This window comes from Scyliorhinus canicula, chromosome 15 (assembly GCF_902713615.1).
Source record: "Scyliorhinus canicula chromosome 15, sScyCan1.1, whole genome shotgun sequence".
NCBI classification, from domain to species: Eukaryota; Metazoa; Chordata; class Chondrichthyes; order Carcharhiniformes; family Scyliorhinidae; genus Scyliorhinus; species Scyliorhinus canicula.
The window spans coordinates 71,310,472-71,329,998 of NC_052160.1; the positions used below are offsets into that span (position 1 = coordinate 71,310,472).

General features: G+C 47.0%; 1 protein-coding gene across 1 annotated transcript in view; it reads left to right on the forward strand.

The window, feature by feature from the left end:
- Positions 1-19,527, forward strand: part of LOC119978797 (uncharacterized protein C16orf96) — a 215,449-nt gene that overhangs the window by 105,224 nt on the left and 90,698 nt on the right. The window contains exons 8-9 of the mRNA XM_038820672.1: positions 12,346-12,447; positions 12,657-12,731. Of these exons, the coding sequence (XP_038676600.1) occupies positions 12,346-12,447; positions 12,657-12,731 (177 nt within the window). The remainder of the gene's footprint in view (positions 1-12,345; positions 12,448-12,656; positions 12,732-19,527) is intronic.

Consider the following 19,527-nt stretch of genomic DNA (forward strand, 5'->3'; position numbering starts at 1 on the left):
AGGACGACTGCCTGCAGCTGCATTGTGTGGCAGCTCCCCGTGTGGCCCCCATTAAAGTGACAGTACAGGTCAATGGTCACCCGCTTGAGATGGAGTTGGACACTGGCGCAGTGGTCTCCGTGATCGCCCAGAGGACATTCGACCACGTCAAGTAGGGTGTACAGACCCTTACATTAACCGACACACAGGCCAGGTTGGCCGCCTACACGGGGAACCATTGGACATTGCAGGAACTACGATGGCCCCTGTTGTTTATGGATGCCAGGTGGGGCGTTTCCCACTTATCGTGGTGTGCGGCCATGGGCCCAGCCTGTTGGGTCGGGACTGGTTGCGCCATTTGTGGTTGCAGTGGCAGCACATCCTCCGAACAGTTTCTGGAGGGTTGACTGAGGTGCTAGGATGATACCCAGATGTATTCCAGCCCGGTTTGGGGAAAATAAAAGGGGCTGTAGCCCGTATCCAAGTCGAACCAGGAGCCACGCCGCGTTATTTCCAGGCGCGCCCGGTGCCTTACACCTTGCTCGAGAAGGTAGAAGGGGCGCTCACTCGTTTGGAGACTTTGGGTATCATCAGGCCCGTCCGTTTCGCTTACTGGGCAGCACCAATTGTACCTGTAATGAAGCCAGATGCCACAATTCGCTTGTGCGGCGACTATAAACTTACAGTTATTAAGGCTTCCCGACTCGACTGATACCCAATGCCTCGCATAGAGGATCTCTACGCGAAGCTTGCAGGCGGACTCTCGTTCACAAAATTAGATATGAGTCACGTCTACCTACAGTTGGAGCTGGACCCTGTCTCCCGGCCATATGTAACGAGTAATACACACCGGGGACGGTATAAATATACACGTTTGCCATTTGGAGTATCCTCTGCCTGCGCTATTTTTCAACGCGTTATGGAGGGCATTTTGAGAGGTTTACCGCATGTTGCTGTCTACTTGGATGACGTTTTGATTTCAGGGACGTCGGAGCAGGAACATTTGGAAAATTTGGAGACTGTCCTTTGAAGCTTTTCGGAGACTGAAGTCCGTTTACGTCGCACAAAGTGCGAAGGAAGTAGTCTACCTGAGTTATCAGGTGGACCGCAAAGGTTTGCACCCCGTCGCAGAGAAGGTGCGCGCGATTCAACAGGCCCCCGCCCCGACTGACACTTTGCATCTTCGTTCGTTTCTCGGCCTCGTAAACTATTACGGAAAGTTCCTCCCCAATCTGGCAACTACACTGGCCCCGTTGCACCTTCTGCTAAAGAAGAATCAGTCCTGGGTTTGGGGTCAGCCGCAAGAAACCGCTTTCCGGCGGGTAAAACAACAATTGCCGTTGTCTGGGTTACTAACCCACTATGATCCTGGAAAGCCTTTGCTCGTCACATGTGACACATCCCCGTATGGTATTGGGGCCGTCCTGTCCCACAAGATGGAGAACGGGGCCGAGCGGCCGATAGCTTTCGCCTCCCGCACATTGACTGCAGCGGAAAAAAAGTACGCGCAGATCGAGAAGGAGGGCCTGGCAGTGGTCTTTGCGGTGAAACGCTTCCACCAGTACGTATATGGCCGCCACTTCACTATCGTGACTGATCATAAGCCTCTGCTGGGACTTTCAGAGAGGATAAGCCAATACTGCCCATTGCTTCCGCATGGATCCAGCGCTGAGCTTTGTTGCTCGCTGCATACGAGTATTCTCTGGAGCACAAACCAGGAACCCAGATAGGGAATGCCGACGCACTGAGCCGATTGCCTTTATCGACCGGCCTCATGTCGACCCCCATGTCTGGTGAGGTGGTTGCAACCCTAAATTCTATGGACACCTTGCCTGTCACGGCATCACAGATCCGTGAGTCGACCCAGACGAAGCCAGTCCTGTCAAAGTTTCGGCACATAGTCCTGTACGGTGGGCAGCATAGACAGCTCCCAGGCGAGTTGCGGGCATTTGCCACCAAGCTGTCCGAATTCAGCGTGGAAGACGGTATTCTCTTGTGTGGGACGTGTGTGATTGTCCCGGAAAAAGGACAGGAGCTGCTGCTGAGAGACTTGCACAATGGGCATCCAGGTGTGACCAAAATGAAAATGTTGGCCTGGAGTTATGTCTGGTAGCCAGGCCTCGACATCGACATTCAGAAGGTGGCCCAAAACTGCTCCATTTGCCAGGAGCATCAGAAGCTTCCGCCGGCCGCGCCTCTACATCACTGGGAATGGCCAGGGCAGCCTTGGGCGCACTTGCATGCGGATTTCGCCGGCCCTTTTCAAGGATCCATGTTCCTTCTGTTAATCGACGCCCAGTCTAAATGGCTAGAGGTGCATAAGATGGGAGGCACAACGTCCTGCGCAACAATCGAGAAGATGCGTTTGTCTTTCAGTACGCATGGCCTCCCCGAGGTGCTGGTCATGGACAATGGCATTCCGTTCACAAGTGAGGAGTTTGCGAGGTTCATGAAGATGAATGGCATACGCCATATCCGCACTGCCCCTTACCACCCGGCTTCAAATGGGTTGGCAGAGCGTGCAGTACAGACTTTCAAACGTGGCCTAAAGAAGTAGTCTTCCGGGTCGATGGACACGAGACTGGCCCGTTTTTTGTTTTCATGTAGGACCACCCCCCATGCTGTGACTGGGGTTGCTCCCGCAGAACTCCTAATGGGCCGGAGACTTCGCACCCGCATTAGCATGGTTTTCCCGGACATTGGCGCAAAAGTACGCCGCACACAAGAACGGCAGGGACATGGTTTTTCTCGGCATCGGCCCATTCGGCAGTTTACGCCCGGTGACCCAGTGTTCATTCGGAATTTTGCTGGTGGTGTCCAGTGGGTCCCTGGCGTAATCTTTCGCCAAACGGGCCCTATCTTTTACCAGGTACAAGCCCAGGGTCGTCTCCAGCGCAAACGTGTAGACCATGTTCGGTCCAGAAGACTATCCCTTCCAAATATTCCCCGCCCCAGGAGCTCATTTCTACAGCCACAGAGACCAGACTCAATGGAAAGTATTCCTCACAATCTTCCTCTGGTGCCTCATTCAAAGCCTGCGCAGGTCGTGACAGAACCGCGTGGAGATAAAGACACCGAGATGACAGAGGCAGCAGACTCTGACTCCAAGATGGAGACACAAGACACCTCAGCGGGGGAATCCTTGTCCCACAGGCTGTGGATGTACAACCGTTATGACATTCATCACGGAAGCGCCGGTCTCCATCTTGTTACATGCCGCCCGATCCAGCGCCTCATGCAAATGGTGTCGGGCCTGCGGCAAAACGAGTCCGACACCCTCCTTCGCCAGGGTCTTCGGTGGATTCCTTGGACTTTGTGGGGGAGGGATGTTATAACCTGCCTGCTTACCATTGGCAGGGGACCCATGACAATCCCACAATCCTATGGGAGCTTCCCCAATGAGGGTGGCGGAGAAATCATTAGCAGACTTCCTGCAAAAACAGAGCTGGCCAGTTTAGAACCAGCAGAGAGAGAGGAGTGAGCAGCAAGGGAAGTTGCTGCTGCTGCTGTTGTACATATGTTATTGTAAATAAATGTTATTTCTTTGTATCCTGAAAACTCGTGCTGGTTTCTTCGTGGCCCTCACAAAAGACGGACAGAGCAGAAATGGATAGATAGACGAGGAGTACGCGGAGTCCCCGGGGGAGGACCTACTCGGGGAGAGACGGAGAGTGCAGGCGGAACTGGGAGTGCTATCCACGAGTAGAGCCATGGAACAACTTAGGAAGGCAAGGGGAGCGGTATATGAGCATGGGGAGAAGGCTGGAAGATTGCTGGCGCAGCAACTCAGGAGGAGGGAGGTGGCCAGGGAAATAAGTAGAGTGATTTATGAGGAGGGGAGCAGAGTGGAGGACCCACCAGGACTGAATAAGGCGTTTTGGCACCTTTATAGTCGGCTCTACACTTCAGAACCCCCGGAGGAGTCGGAGGAGATAAAATGGTTCCTGGACGGACTAACCTTCCCAAAAGTGGGCAGGGGGCTAGTGGACAGGCTGGGGGCCCCGATTAGAGTGGAGGAGGTACTGGGGGGTCTAAAGGCCATGCAGTCGGGGAAAGCCCCGGGACCGGATGGATACCCGGTAGAGTTCTACAAAAAGTTCTCGATGATAGCGGGGCCGGTCCTGACCAGGGTTTTTAATGAGGTCAAGCATCCCAGGTGGTGTGGTGCTTCCCTGTTCAGCCCCTTGCCCACCAGCTACGCCAGGGACAGGACGGGGGCAGTCCGAGGTGCTGCAGTGTTCCGGCACCTTCCATGCGGGTGTCACCAGCACGGGCCCCATCACCTCCTCCTCCTCAGGGTGCCCGTTGGCCCCAGGGCTACTCCATGGGATGGGGATGTGAGCGGCGATATCCCCTGAGGCTCCCCCACCACCAGGTGCTGCCAGTCCTGGAGGCCCACTCTGGCCTCGACCAGGATCTGCATGTTCGCGGCCATGGAGCACAGGGAGTGGACCACCTCCATCTGGGACAGTGCCACATCACCCATTGACTGTGCCACCACCTTCTGGGCCTGTGTCACATCAGCCAGTGTCTGCACCATCTTTCTCTGGGACTGGGCCACCTCCCTGTTTCTGTGCAGTGCCTGGGAATGCTGCCGATGTCCTGTGACTGGGCCATGCTGAGGAGCATCGCTGCATTTTCCAGGTGGCTCTCGCACATGGCTGCCTGTGAGGCAGCAGCCATGTCCTGGGTCTCGGCCAGTGCCTGCACAGGGTGCCCTAGACTTTGGAAATGTGAATCCATAGCCAAAACCATCACCCCTAATGCCTTCACCCCAGATGCCACCCATGTGGTATTGGCCTGGGTGGTACGCATGGTCAGCACCACCTGCTGCTGCACACGGTTGGACTCCTCCAACTGCGCCTGCAGGTACTGGACACTCACCGACAACAGCATATGTAGTCCCTGGCTCTGCAACTGCATCTCCATAATTGATGCGACTGTCCTTTCCAGAAGCCCGAAACCCGTCTGGACGGCAGCTAGTTCCTGGGGTCAGCCTGCTGTCCGACCACCCCCCTCACCCCCCGGGAGTTCCTAACTCCATCTGCTGTACCAGATCAGCTGAGTGGTGAGCACCAGATAATGTCACGAGAGCTTCTTCGCTGAAGTACCCAACCGAGGTGAGTGTCTTTGGGATGGTGGAGGGTGTTGGAGACAGCTGTGACAGGAATTCAATGTCATCCTCCAACCCGAGCTCCGGAGTGTCCTGTGTCTCGGTCGAAGGCTCCCGTCCAGCTGCTCTCATCGCTCTCGACTCACGGGGGAGCTCCAGCTGTGGCATAGGCTGAGGGTGGGGGACACCAAATGGACCCCACCATCTCTGGCAGGTCCTGCAAGACACAAGAGGCTGGGGTGGGCTGCGGAGGGGGTGAGGGTATAGATAAGGCTGGTATGCGGGTGTGTGTGGGGTCAGGATGGTGAACGGTGGGGGTGCGTGTGGTCGTAAGAGTGGTGTTGGTGGGGTTGGGGGTGTGGTTGACACGTGTTACGGGGAACCGCAACTCAGCAGCTTGTTGCTGAACTCCCCACCGGCGACCTCCCTTTCCTCCGGACGCCGACCATGTCTGGGGCCCTCTGCTCTGCCACAGTCAGGGGCTGCAGGTCCGGTGGTCACCCTCCCATTTTCTCCCAGTTATAGGCGGCCTTCTCCTGGGAGCGGGACAGGGGGCAAACAGAAAATGACAGCGTTAGACATTCCTTTTTAAAAATAAATTTAGAGTAACCAATTAATTTTTTACAATTAAGTGGCAATTTAGCGTGGCCAATCCACCTACCCTGCACATTTTTTGGGTTGTGGGGCGAAACTATCCATAACTTCTTTGAATAACCCTGTGGTAAAATTTGATCCTTGATCCAATTGTATTTCTGTGGATAGTCCATATCTCGTAAAGAATTTAAGTAACTCCTCCACAATCTTTCTAGCTGTAATATTACGTACTGGAATGGTAAAGATCTCCATTTTCTGTCTATACGCAGATTCCACTTCCCTGTATGCTTTCTGATACATCCATTTTATTTCTATATCTTTCTGTTGTAACTCCACCCATTTTCCTGATCTAAAAATATCCACCTCATCCTCCACCTGTTCTTGCTCTTTTTCAACCAAAATCTAATCAAAAATAATTTCTGATAATTGCACTTCAACTACATCTTCACTCTTTGATTTCTCCTCTTGTCTTAACCTGTGACTTTGCGACCTTGTTACTACACAATCAGAAAAATCCGAGGATATTCGTCCTTCAACACTTCAGTTGTCTGATTTTCCACTGGCTTATCAACCACAGTAGGCATCACTCCTACCTGCGACCCAGCTATATCAGTACCCAAGATAAACTGTATTCCTGGACAAGATAGTTTCTCTATTACTCCTACTACCACTTCACTACTCTTCACTGGACTTTCCAACCTTACCTTATATAATGGAACACTACTCCTCGCACCCTGAATTCCATAATTACTACCTTTACTGGCAACATTCTTCCCAAACTACATAACTCCCCATCTCTTAACATCAAAGGTTGACTGGCTCCCTTATCTCTTAAAATTGTGACTTTTTAACCTGCCCCTCCTGATACATATGAGTAAACTTTACCCACACAAGTAAATTCTTTAAAGCAATCTGGCACCTTCTTGTCAATCACCTCTTGGTCAGGCTGTACAATCTTTTGCACCTCATTCATTTCCCTTGGGCTTTCCTTTACCACTTAAACAAACCCCACTGACTTATCTTGGTTTTCCACATCAGCTTTCCCAGTGTTTTTCTTCAACCATCAACACTGTGACTTTACATGGCCTAGTTTATTACAGTGAAAACATTTGAAACTTTTAATTTCTCTTCCACCCGCCTGGATTTAAAAAAAAATCTGAGATACACTCTCCTTATTATCTCCCATCAGATTTCCTTTACCTCTACCACTTGAGTATTTCTCTTTTCCCCAGTTTCTTTCCCTCACAGGCCTAAACTGATGTTGTAAACCAAACTTTGTTTTATGAACTAATTCATAATCATCTGCCATTTCTGCTGCTAACCTCACAGTTTTGACCTTCTGCTCTTCCACATGAGTTTGCACTTCTTCAGGAATTGAATTTTTAAACTCCTCCAAAAGTATAATTTCTCTGAGATCTTCATAAGTTTGGTCTATTTTCAAAGCCCTTAACCACCGATCAAAATTACACTGTTTGATCCTTTCAAACTCCATGTATGTTTGACCAGGTTATTTCATTAAATTTCTAAACCTTTGTCTGTTGGCTTAAGACACTAGTGCATATGCATCTGAGATTAATTTTTTCACCTCCTCAAACGTCCCAGATACCTCCTCTGATAGTGATGCAAACACTTCACTAGCCCTACCTACCAGCTTTGTTTGAATCAGTAATACCCACATGTCCTGTGGCCATTTCATCTGTTTAACTACCTTCTCAAATGAAATGAAAAAGGCTTCTACCTCCTTCTCATCAAACCTTGGCAATGCTTGGACATATTTAAATAGATACCCACCTAGCCTTCGACTATGACGCTCTTTCTCTTTAGCCTCATCACTATCCTCCAACTGTACGTTTCCCTTTACATCCGCCAATTTTAACTGACTGTCATGTTTCATTGCCATTTTCTAAAGTTCAAACTCTCTCTCTGTTTCCCTTTCCCCTCTCTCTGTTTCTTTTCCCCCGATCTGTACCTCCCTTTCTCTTTCTTGTTGTTCTCCTAGGGCTATTATTTCTTATTTTCTTTCTTCTCTCCTTTTCTTTTTCCCACATTTTGTATACAAGCTGCAATTCTTTTTCATGTTTAAGTTGTTTAATCTGTAACTGAATTTTTGCCATTTCCAATGAGCCAGACTGTATCTCAGGCAATTTTAAATGCTCAGCCGCTGCCGCAATTACCTCTTCTTTTCATATGCTGTAAGGTAACTTTAGCTGCAATGTTTTTGCCAAATCTAAAAGCCTTTTTTAAGTCTTTTTCATAAGATACTGTATGTGACCTTCTCCACCCCAAAAACTTCCGAGCCTCTGAAAGAGCCATTTTCCACAACACACTCTCTACTTAAACTGGAATACCACACCTGAAAAACAAACACAAATATGATCACCCCTCGCTGACTTTACGTTCACTAAGTCAACCCAATCACGAAAGATAGACCTTTATCCCACTAGCCCCCAATTTATCATGGGTAGGGTTCAGAGAAAACCAAGTTATATCATGGAGTTCACCTGACCCACGACTTTTAATACATTTTAGTTATGGGGAGCACAAGGGCCCACTTTACAGGTGTGATGCAACAGAGAACTAAAAGTATTTTTAAACAAAAACAATGTTTATTTTGTGAATCCAATTAACATTTTATAAACACACAGTAAACATCTTATCAACTACCAACCCTGATAACCCCCAAAAAGATACATTAATCTATAGGTAACCCTTAGTAACTTCCCTCCCAACATCCATAAGCCGAAACACTTTTTAACAAAGACAGTAGATTTGCATTCATTACAGAAACAGGTATTACTTGGAAATCCTCAAGTGATCTGGCGACATTCTTTATCATGCAGAGAGAGGGACCAAACATTCAGCTGCTTGGTTTGAATGCAGCTCTCCAACTGAAAGCGAAACTAAAACCACACAGCCAAAAAGAGCTTCTAGCTCAAAACAAAAGTAAAAAGCAGAGCCGAGCTCAGCTCCACCCACACAATGATATCACTGCAGCCCATTGAGAAGACAAACATTTCTTAAAGTGACATTCAAGTGACACTCCACTCGGACAGTGACCCAGAGCCGGGACCGAACCTGGGACCTCGGCTCAATGAGGCAACCGTGTTAACCACTTGCGCCACTGTGCTGCCCTGGTGTTAGACATTCCTAAGCATGCAGCCCAGGGGGTTGGATGCTGGTGGCCTCAGTGGCCTGGGCACCCGCCATGTGCTTCTTCGCCCGCCCTCCGGGTTGTGGGGGGTGGAAGGGGATTATGAGTGTGTGGGATGGGGTTCTTGCCAGGGGAAGTGTTGACTACTCTAGCCGCCCTGAGGAGGTTGTGCAGTTCTTTCCAGGACTGCTGGCTGGTTCGGACAGTGTTACTGGTGGCGCTGATCGCCTCTGCCACCTGCGCCAGGCATGGCAAATGATGGTGGCTGACAGCCTCTTTCATGAGTCGGGGTATAGCGTCATCTACCTCTCCTCCAGGAGGGTCTCAAGCTCGGCATCCATAATCGTGGTACCACGCTCCTCACTGCCATCTTGTTGGTTGGGCTGGTGTGAATGGGGAGTGAGGTGTGTATATGCGGCTGTAGCTTGTCAGCTTCCTGAGTGTCAATCGCTAAACCGGTGAATCCATTTCTCATTGGAATCAATTGTGTGGCGCTGGTCCTAGCCTAGCTGAATCGGTCCAGTTGCGGCGCCAGTTTTGCTGTCGTGGAACTCTACAAATCCTGCACTGGTGTCAACACTTAGTCTCAGAAATTGAGAATCCAGCCCAGTGTTTCTATTGTCCGTTGATACAGGGCGTCTGTGGAGGAACAGAGCATTTCCTGACAACATGGTCTGGATTCCTGGGTTTAACTGTGCATGTGTAAGCACCAGGAGTTGCTTGTCGCTTCACTGTTATTTTTAATTTGAAGTCTCAGCTAAAAGAATGCAATAAATTGAAACTGTCAGGTGTTTTATCCTATAGAACATAGAACATTACAGAGCAGTACAGGCCCTTCGGCCCTCGATGTTGCGCCGGCCTGTGAAACCCCTCTAAAGTCCCTCTACACTATTCCCTTGTGTCCCCTTGTCCCCTTGTGCTGGACATCACCATCTGAGGAAAAAGGCTCTCAATGTCCACCCTATCTAATCCGCTGATCATCTTGTATGCCTCAATTAAGTCACCTCTTAACCTTCTTCTCTATAACGAAAACAGCCTCAAGTCCTTCAGCCTTTTCTCATAAGATCTTCCCTCCATACCAGGCAACATCCTTGTAAATCTCCTCTGTACCCTTTCCAATGCTTCCACATCCTTCCTATAATGTGGTGACCAGAACTGCACGCAATACTCCAAATGCGGCCGCACAAGAGTTTTGTACAACTGCAACATGACCTCATGGCTCCGAAACTCAATTCCTCTACCAATAAAAGCTAACACACCGTACGCCTTCTTAACAACCCTCTCAACCTGGGTGGCAACTTTCAGGGATCTATGGACATGGACACCGAGATCTCTCTGCTCGTCCACACTACCAAGAATCTTACCATTAGCCCAGTACTCTGTCTTCCTGTTATTCCTTCCAAAATGAATCACCTCACACTTTTCTGCATTAAACTCTATTTGCCACCTGTCAGCCCAGCTCTGCAGCTTATCTATGTCGCTCTGTAGCTTGTAACATCCTTCTGCACTGTCCACAACTCCACCAACTTTAGTGTCATCTGCAAATTTACTCACCCATCCTTCTCCGCGCTCCTCCAGGTCATTTATAAAAATGACAAACAGCAGTGGCCCCAAAACAGATCCTTGTGGTACACCACTAGTAACTGGACACCAGTCAGAACATTTACCATCAACCACCACCCTTTGTCTTCTTCCAGCTAGCCAATTTCTGATCCAAACTGCTAAATCACCCTGAATCCCATGCCTCCGTATTTTCTGCAATAGCCTACCGTGGGGAACCTTATCAAATGCTTTACTGAAATCCATATACACCACATCAACTGCTTTACCCTCCTCCACCTGTTTGGTCACCTTTTCGAAGAACTCAATGAGGTTTGTGAGGCACGACCTACCCTTCACAAAACCATGTTGACTATCTCTAATCAAATTATTCCTTTCCAGATGATTATACATCCTATCTCTTATAAATCTTTCCAAGACTTTCCCCACAACAGAAGTAAGGCTCACTGGTCTATAGTTACCGGGGTTATCTCTACTCCCCTTCTTGAACAAGGGGACAACATTTGCTATCCTCCAGTCTTCTTGCACTATTCCTGGAGACAAAGATGACTTAAAGATCAAAGCCAAAGGCTCAGCAATCTCCTCCCTAGCTTCCCAGAGAATCCTAGGATAAATCCCAACCGGCCCAGGGAACTTATGTATTTTCACACTTTCCAGAATCGCTAACACCTCCTCCTTATGAACCTCAAGCCCTTCTAGTCTAGTAGCCTGTATCTCAGTATTCTCCTCGACAACTTTGTCTTTTTCCTGTGTGAATACAGATGGAAAATACTAATTTAGCACCTCTCCTATCTCCTCGGACTCTACGCACAACTTCCCACTGCTGTCCTTGACTGGCCCTACTCTTACCTTAGTCATTCTTTTATTCCTGACATATCTATAGAAAGCTTTAGGGTTATCCTTGATCCTCCCTGCCAAAGACTTCTCATGTCCTTGCCTGGCTCTTCTTAGCTCTCTCTTTAGAGCCTTCCTAGCTAACTTGTAACTCTCAAGCGCCCTAACTGAACCATCACATCTCATCTTCACATAAGCCTCCTTCTTCCTCTTGATAAGTGTTTCAACTGCTTTAGTAACCCATGGTTCCCTCGCTCGACCACTTCCTCCCTGCCTAACAGGTGCATACTTATCAAGGACACGAAGTAGCTGTTCCTTGAACATGCACCACATTTCCATTGTGCCCATCCCCTGCAGTTTTCCTCTCCAGCCGATGCATCCTAAGTCTTGCCTCATCATAATGCTGTGGTTTTTCTTTTATGAGTTGTTATACTTGTTAGAGCTGAAGGTTGTTATTGGTGGGTATTGAGATATTTTCTAATTTGACGCATCCTGTACTGGCATCCAACAATATTAAATGAGCTATAGCTCAATTTAGATTAAGGCAAAACATCCTTTATCCTGCCACAGCAATTCATGCAAAACAATGAATGGGGAGCCATACAAGTGAGTGGGAGTACAATATGTGACTTGCGTGACGGATCAAGTGGTCTGTTTCTGTGGTTTCAACATTCTTTGGGAAATGGAATTCAACATCGGGGATGTTCAAAGGGTTGGAGTATCTCCGTTTCCTGTACATTTCTCACTCCTGCTCTTGGAACATGCAGGAAAATTGGAAATCCAGGCTTGCATGCAGTTTGTATTGGAAGATAGCTCACTCTTCATGATGACTCACGCAGCTTAGTCCAGGATGTGCTGTGACAGTAGCCTTGTGAGTGAAAGATCATACTGAGCTTGTTACTGGCAAGCAATGTTGTAGATTAAGTGTAGATATTCATTTCCTGCAAGCGTATTATGTAGTAGCAATTCTCATCTGGTTGTTTTACACAGGAAAATTGTAATTTTCAGAGATAGAAATCAGCGATGTGGAAAATATAAAGTGAAAATATGAAGCGATAGCTTAATATTGATTAATGCTTTCTAATTGCTGGGCTTTGCTTTTCTCTCTTGTTAGGATAGGGAATTAATCGCAACCCTCAAGAGGAAATTGGAAGAAATGGAGGAAGATTTTGAGAGTCGCCTTGCAATTTTGCAGGCTGACCATGACGAACTCCAGGTGATACTTTTAACTTCTGGACCTGGTTAAGGAGAGCTTGATATTTCTTGACAGTCTCATCGTTGTTGTCGGCCATCTGTCTTTTCATATGCATTGCCAACCGTCTGTTTTTAATTTGCTTTCAAGGAAACTGTCGGAACGATTGTTAGAAAAGTGATATTTAATCCTCCCTGCGGTTTATATCAATATTTGCCAATGTGTTTCTGCAGGGTATTCAAGAAAAACTGGAAGTGCTTGAGGAAAAGAAGGTTGACAAAGAACTTTTGGAAATGGAGATCAATGGGGTAAGAATGCTTTTTAACTCATGAAGATTTAGCAGTGATATTATTATGCAGTGTTCTGTGTGGCAGTCCTTTGGCATCGAGGATGATTTTCTTCCATTATGGTTCAATGGGTCCTGATTTGGGTGTCAAGTCCAGGACGTAATCTGCAGACTTTGTCCCACAAGGGGAAGATGGTGATTGAAGGCTTGGGTATGTCGGCTGTTTGGAGGTTTGTACAATTGCAAGTTCACTTCTGCACACTCTCGACAAAATCTCCCGATGAGCCTGATGCCCCCCTGAACGAGCATTCTCCATTTTCAACGGCAATGTGTCTACCATGAGTCAATGGTCTTGTTTGACCTCCTCACTGATGCTTTGAGGACATCTCACAAATATTTCCACTGTCCTCCTGGGACTTGCCATCCGGGAAGCCTGAAAAGCCAAACTTACTACCTCTCGTCTCCCCTTCACCTGCAATCTGCGATTTGACCAGCCCCTTCTCACCCCCGCCCCCCCTCCAACCCCTCCACGCCCCACCCACTGCTGCAATCACTCACCTGTGGCCTTGGTCTTTCTCTGTGACTTCAGCTGGATGGATACATTACTAGTCGCAGGCATCGCCTCCCCAGTGGGCTCTGGTCGGCAGGCAGTTGTCAGGGGGCAGGATGTCCACCCCGGGGGTCCTTGATCATGGCGAAGGCCTGTTGTCACACAGTTTTGCAGTAGACCTTCCCAAAAAGAGGCGACACAGAACTTTCCCACCTCTCCAGCCGATGGGGGATGGTGTGTGTGTTGGAGGAGCGGGGGGAATGGTATTTCACCTCGTCAGTTTTTTGAGAATCAAACTAAGATAAAACCAACAGTGAAAGTTAAATCACGGAATCTTAGATGCCATTGTAAAACACTATTTTTAGAATGGATTTTCTCAGGACGAGAGCTGTCATGAAGAGAGAATGAGAAGAATAGGCCAGTATTCTCTGGAGTTTAGATAATGAAAGAGCAATTTCATTGAAACATATAAAATTCTTAAAAGGGCCTGACAGGGGAGATGCTGAGAGGCTGATGTGTCCTGAGTTCGTAATCATAGTCTGAGTACAAGAAGTTGGCCATTTAGGACTGAGTTGATGAGAAATGTTTTCACTCCGAGGTTGGTGACTCTCAGGAATTTTCGCCCACAGAGAGCTGTGGATATCAGTCACTGAGTACGTTCCTGGCACTCAGGGAAAAGGGTGAGAAAGTGGAGTTAAAATAGAAATTCAGCCATGACCTTGATTGCATGGTGCAGCAGCCCTGATTGGACCGATAGTCTACTTGTGACCCTATTTCTTATATTTTCAGGATAATTTAATGAGTTTAATAAATACAATATATTATAACTGCTTTGCTTTAATTTAAAGGGATTAAGAAGAGTCAGGTTGTACAGGACTCATTCAAAAAAAATGTTTCATTTTAAAACTATTTATTGGATTGCTCTAAACCCTCAGCTAATTTATATGGTAAGTAACTTGGTTAGTGAGTATCAGAGGAATTTACAATTTGTGAATGGAAGGTTTTAGGGCGGACTCCAACCTCTGAACGCTGTGCAGGTTAGCTAGTGAGTTACTGTGATTCTGGGAACAGGAAGGTGTAAGGTTCCATTTTCTAGCCTTGGCTTTGCTGCGTTCAACCAGGCACTGTGAATGACGATTGGCTTTGACACCAAGCATCATTATCCCCTTCACCACAGCCTTCCTTGAGCTTTCCACTGTTTCTAAATCATCAGAGTTGTCATGTGAGACTACCTTTAAGAAATGGATGTTTAAGCAATGTACCTTTAAGAAATGGAGCAGCTCATATTACTGAAGTGATGTCAAACGTTGGGGGAGCTGAGCTCACTTCTGCTTTTAGTTTCAGTTTGAGAGGGAGTAGCTGAAAAGTGCCTGGCTGGTTTGCTGTGAGCTGTTTGAAAGGAGAAAGCTGGTTTTTGAGGAAAAAGGGCTTGGGTGTGTCTGTGTTTGCTGAGAGCTGGATCTGCTGTGATCTCTGCCATGAAAGACTATCTCTGAATCATTTGGGCGATTTAAACTCATAATAGTAATATCTTTAACCTGGTGTGTTTCTGTTTAAAGGTGTGAAGTCTTTTGGAGGTTTGAAGGAACATTTTGAGGGATTATTTAGTGTTGTATTATTTTCGGGGTTATCTTTGAAGTAAGGGGTGGTAAGTGATCCAATGTTTATTTAAAAGGGTTAAGTTGAATTCATGGAATAAACATTGTTTTGTGTTTAAAAGCCCACATGTCCATAATTGTAATACCACACCTGGAAACCAAGCCGCGTGCTTCAAAAGCAACAATACATTAAAGGGAGAGGTTGGTTGAACTCCATGGTACATTTTGGGGTTCTGAAACCGCCACTCCCATAACAGAGTTCCCCTCCAAGCCACACACCATCCTCATTTGGAAATGTATCACCGTTCCTTCACTTTCATTGGGTCAAAATCCTGAATTCCCTCCCTAACAGCACTGTGGGTGTACCTTCACCACATGGAATACAGTGGTTCAAGAAGGCATCTCACCACAACCTTCTCAAGGGCAACTAGGGCTGGACAATAAACACTGGCCTAGCCAGTGACGGCCCCATTCTGTGTAACAATAAAAATAAGACTGAGTATCCGACATCTAATATTGGATGAACCAAAATTTCTTACCATGAAAATTTGGGAAACCTGTCATGGACAACGTTTCAAACTCCATTTCCCAGTAACCAACTATATCCCTCTCCCTGGAAACGGCCTGAGATTAAGCCATTCTATTTGCAGCCTTGGTGTCACCATTGACCCAGAGATGAACTTCCGGCCACATATATGCACCATCGCTAATACCTACTTCCACCCTGGTAACATCGCTTGACTTTGCTACTCTTAATGGATCGGCTGCTGAAACACTCATTCTTGCATTCATTACCTCTAGACTCAACTATTCTAATGTACTCTGGCTGGTCTCCCACATTTTACCCTCTCTAAACTTGATGTCTTTCAAATATCTGCTCAACTGAAACCAAGTCCCATACCGAAATCACCTCCCACAACTCCATCAACTGCCCTGGTCAAGTAATAGCCCGATTTAAAAATTCTTAGCCTTGTTTTCAAATGCCCCAAACTCCGTGAGTCCTTCGGCAGGATTTACCATACAACTGCCCCATGTTTCGCCATGGCGGGAGGAGGGCCATGATTGGCTACCTTCTGGGTCTCACCGTTGTCAATAGGGTTTCCCGTCAGCAGGACCGGATGATCCAGTCGGCGTGAATGGCCGGAAACATCTGGTCCTATTTTGCCTACTAACCTTCTGTGTGGCACCTTATTAAATGCCTTTTGGAAATCAGGGTATACTACATCTACTGGTTCCCCTCTATCTACCCTACATCCTCAAAAACTCTCATTAATTGTCAAACAGGATATCCCTTTGGTAGAACCATGTTGGTATGATAGTCAACATGGTTTCACTGAAGAAAATTCCTGTTTGGAAAATTTATATGAGCTTTTGTTGTTTTAATTAGTAGAATCGATAGAGGGGAATGTAGTGTACCTGGATTTCCAAAAGGCATTTGTTCGATAATGTTCCAACAAAAAGTTGATGGGCAAGGTGAGTTTGAAATGCAGTTGGAGATAGAGGATTAGCTCATGGATAGAAATCAGAGAGCGGGCATAAATGCAGCTTTTTCAGGTCAGCAGGCAATGAATAGTAGAGTGCCATAAGGATCAGTGCTGGGGCCTCAACTATTTACAATCTATATTAATGGCTTAGATGAAGAGACAGAGAATAATGTTTAAATATGTTATAGAATTTTTATCATAAAATTTACAGTGCAGAAGGAGGCCATTAAGACCATCGAGTCTGCACCGGCTCTTGGAAAGAGCACCCTACCCAAGGTCAACACCTCCACCTTATCCCCATAACCCAGTAACCCCACCCAACGCTAACAGCAATTTTGGACACTAAGGGCAATTTATCATGGCCAATCCACCTAACCTGCACATCTTTCAACTGTGGGAGGAAACTGGAGCACCCCGAGGAAACCCACGTACACAAGGGGAGGATGTGCAGACTCCACACAGACAGTGACCCAAGCCGGAATCGAACATAGGATCCTGGAGCTGTGAAGCAATTGTGCTATCCACAAGGCTACCGTGTTGGATATGTTCTACATTTTCCTTCAGAAAAAATAAAAACGGGCAGCAGGGTAGCCTAGTGGTTAGCACAATTGCTTCACAGCTCCAGAGTCCCAGGTTCGATTCCCGGCTGAGTCACTGTCTGTGTGGAGTCTGCATTTTCTCCCCGTGTGTGCGTGGGTTTTCTCCGGGTGCTCCGGTTTCCTCCCACAGTCCAAAGATGTGAAGGTTAGGTGGATTGGCCATGCTAAATTGCCCTTAGTGTCCAAAATTGCTATTAGTGTTGGGTGGGGTTGCTGGGTTGTGGGGTGGGGGTGTGGGCTTGGGTAGGGTGCTCTTTCAAAGACCCGGTGCAGACTCGATGGGTCGCATGGCCTCCTTCTTCACTGTAAATTCTATGAAAAACAAAATTTGCTGATGGTAGCAAGCTAGGTGGAAAGGCAAGTTTTGGGGAGGATAATGAGAAGCAGCAAAGAGATTTAGACAGGTTAGGTGAATGGGCAAAAGGATGGCCGATGGATTATAATTTAGGGAAGTGTGAAATTATTCACTTTTATTGTATGGCTAAAATAGCACAATTGTTTTTAACGGGTGAGAAACTTGTAAGTGTTGATTTCAAAGAGACTTCGGTCTCTTGGTACAAGGAATGCAGAAAATTAGCAGGCAGCTGCAGCAAGCAATCAGGAAGGCAAATTGCGTGGTTGGTCTTTATTGCAAGGAGATGATAGGAGTACAAGAATGAAGAAGTTTTGCTACAGTTGTACTCGACTTTGGTGAGACTACACCTGGGATAACCTATAGTTTTAGTCTCCATGTTTAAGCAAGGATCTGCTTGCAGCACATGCTCACTAGATTTGTCCCTGGGATTGGTCCTATGAGGAGACTCTGTGTAAACTGGGTCTATCTTCTCTGGAGCTGAGAAGAATGAGAAAAGATCTCATTGAAACATACACTATTCTGAAGAGGCTTGACAGGGTACACACTGTAAGTTTGTTTCCCCTAGCTGGTGGCTCTAGAACAGGGGTGGGCAAACTACGGCCCGCGGGCCGCATGCGGCCCGCCAAAGGTATTTCTGCGGCCCACCAAGTCATTAAAAAAAAAAAAGATTTTTCTAAAAAAAATTTTTTTTTTTTTTTTTAATTTTTTTTTTAAAAGGTTAATGGGTGGGGGGGCTGTTGGATTACTTACTGGCATAGGGTGGATACGTTGACTTGAGTAGGGTGATCATTGCTTGGCACAACGTCGAGGGCCAAAGGGCCTGTTCTGTGCTGTACTGTTCTATGTTCTATATGAGGCGCCCAGAATCATAACCGGGTGAAGTAATTATTTTACTTAATATACTATGCGGCCCTTTGTGAATTGTGAATTTCTGAATGCGGCCCTTGCACGGAAAAGTTTGCCCACCCCTGCTCTAGAACATTCCGGTCAGAGTCTTGGGGTAAAGGGCCAATTACCTAAGACCAAGAAGAGAAGAAATTTCTTCACTCAAAAGGATATGAATTATTGGAATTCTTTTCGTCAGAAGCTTGAGGGTGCTCCATCGTTGAATATATTTAAGGCTAGAATAGATAGATTTTTGGTGTCTTGGGGAATTAGGGGGTATGGGGGTGCAGGTAGAAAAAATGAGCTGAAGCCTAGATCGGCCATGATCATATTGAATGGTGGAACAGAATTGATGGACTGTATGATCTACTCCTGTTCCTATTTAGGCCATAAGACCATAAGACATAGGAGCGGAAGTAAGGCCATTCGGCCCATCGAGTCCACTCCACCATTCAATCATGGTTGATTTCAACTCCATTTACCCGCTCTCTCCCCATAGCCCTTAATTCCTCGAGAAATCAAGAATTTATCAATTTCTGTCTTAAAGACACTCAATGTCCCAGCCTCCACCGCCCTCTGTGGCAATGAATTCCACAGACCTACCACTCTCTGGCTGAAGAAAGTTCTCCTCATCTCTGTTCTAAAGTGACTCCCTTTTATTCTAAGGCTGTGCCCCCGCGTCCTAGTCTCCCCTGCTAATGGAAACAACTTCCCTACGTCCATCCTATCCAAGCCATTCATTATCTTGTAAGTTTCTATTAGATCTCCCCTCAACCTCCTAAACTCCAATGAATATAATCCCACGATCCTCAGACGTTCATCGTATGTTAGGCCTACCATTCCTGGGATCATCCGTGTGAATCTCCGCTGGACCCGCTCCAGTGCCAGTATGTCTTTCCTGAGGTGTGGGGCCCAAAATTGCTCACAGTATTCTAAATGGGGCCTAACTAGTGCTTTATAAAGCCTCAGAAGTACATCCCTGCTTTTATATTCCAAGCCTCTTGAGATAAATGACAACATTACATTTGCTTTCTTAATTACGGACTCAACCTGCAAGTTTACCTTTAGAGAATCCTGGACTAGGACTCCCAAGTCCCTTTGCACTTTAGCATTATGAATTTTGTCACCGTTTAGAAAATAGTCCATGCCTCTATTCTTTTTTCCAAAGTGCAAGACCTCGCACTTGCCCACGTTGAATTTCATCAGCCACTTCTTGGACCATTCTCCTAAACTGTCTAAATCTTTCTGCAGCCTCCCCACCTCCTCAATACTACCTGCCCCTCCACCTATCTTTGTATCATCAGCAAACTTGGCCAGAATGCCCCCAGTCCCGTCATCTAGATCGTT